The sequence below is a fragment of the Triticum urartu genome, chromosome 4A (genome assembly GCF_056163025.1).
Source record: "Triticum urartu cultivar PI428250 chromosome 4A, HENAU_Tu73, whole genome shotgun sequence".
NCBI classification, from domain to species: domain Eukaryota; kingdom Viridiplantae; phylum Streptophyta; class Magnoliopsida; order Poales; family Poaceae; genus Triticum; species Triticum urartu.
In genome coordinates, this window is record NC_141876.1 from 48155272 (window position 1) to 48156753 (window position 1482).

Genomic DNA, 1482 nt, shown 5'->3' on the forward strand with positions numbered 1-1482 from the left:
CTTGAATGTTTAAGTTTGGCTGCGATGTCTGTTTGGTATTAGGCCCAGACTATCAGCGCCCCTTCATCAATTGGATAGGAGTAGCGACAGTTGTTGCATAGACGATAGCTTAGTCTTACTGTTGTATCACTTGTAAGGTCTTATGAGAATAATTAATAAAGCGGTCGTATGCATTGTCCAGATGCAGAGGCCGGGGGTCTTCCTTCTTTTCTAAAAAAAATATGGATGTGGAGGCTGCTCAAGTCTTTTTCCGGCCGTGCTATGGTGGCAGCGGGGATCGACGATGGGCAGAGACAATTAGGTTGAAGATCTTGCCCTTCGACCTCGTACTCCCTCGGTCCGAAAAAAAATATCTCAAACTTGTCTTCAAATTAAAATTTGTTTGTTTAACGGGCGTTGTGGTGATTCCTCTCAAGGGAAAAACGGAACGAGATTCATCATTGTCGTCCGAGTATATATGCACAAATGCGAGTAAGAACAAAAAACTCTTTCTTTGATCAATTCTTCCGGCATGTACACAAACTAATTAAAGAATGGTGTTATAAATCGATCAATTCCTTGGCCTCAAAAATATTCTCATCGAAGAGATCTCTCCCCAGAAGAGCCCGCCCTCGTTGTTCGGAGCCTCAACTCATACGACCTCGTAGATGACGACCTGCGCGGTGTCGAAGCCGAACCGCGGCTGGACGACGCCGGCGCCGAGAGCTCCCGAGGCTGCGAAGGGCCGGAAGCCAGCCGCCACGTCCTCGCCACCGTCAAAGCCGGCTGCCCTCCGATCCGTCGTGGCGGCCTCGGCGGCGCCCGATGACGACGAGGAGGTGGACTGCGGCGGCTTGTAGTACATGCGCGCCGTCTGCGGGCAGTGGGAGTGGAACCTGGCGGCGATGCGCACGCCCATGTCCAGCAGCTCCACGTACTTGGACATCTCGATGCGTTCCGCTGCCGCCGGAACAAGGAGGAGTGGCTACGGGGAGCTCGTCGTCGGGGATGCGTGCTGCGTGTGCTTGGGATGGCACGGGAGAGACGGAGGAACGGCCGGGAGGTTAAATACTGGGCGAGGAGGCAGCTGGGAAACGGGAGGCTCGTGGCCTCGTGGGTTTCGCGGTGGCTTCTGCGGTGCGGTTGCGGTGAGAAGTTGACGCAAACGTGCCCCCTGGCTTCCGGGCTGGGTCTGCGGGGGAAGAAAAATAACGGTGCATGTGCTTTTGACCTGGGCGTGGGCGATTAATCGCGACGACCACGTAAAGGGGAGCGTGGTCGCGACGCACTCGGCTGTGAACTACTAGTGGGGCTTGAGGTGCACGCACCCACCGCAGGCCGCAGTGTGGACTGAGCTGGCGGACGCGCGCGACAATTTCTTGCGTCCCGGTACGTTGGCGTATGTGTTCGCCTCGTTCACCGCTCGGCGGCCAGCGTCCGGGGCCGTGAATCAAAGCAACTCACGCTATACATTACCTATTTCTTAATTAATTAACGTTTCAA

The 1482-nt window shown here is 55.1% G+C and overlaps 1 protein-coding gene across 1 annotated transcript; it reads right to left on the bottom strand.

Annotated features, from left to right (window-relative positions):
* Positions 1–472: 472 nt before the first annotated feature.
* LOC125553492 (uncharacterized) lies at positions 473–1036 on the bottom strand. The gene has a single exon (XM_048717265.2). It carries the CDS (start codon positions 923–925, stop codon positions 632–634), a length of 294 nt encoding a protein of 97 aa, XP_048573222.1. The 5' UTR covers positions 926–1036; the 3' UTR covers positions 473–631.
* Positions 1037–1482: the final 446 nt, after the last annotated feature.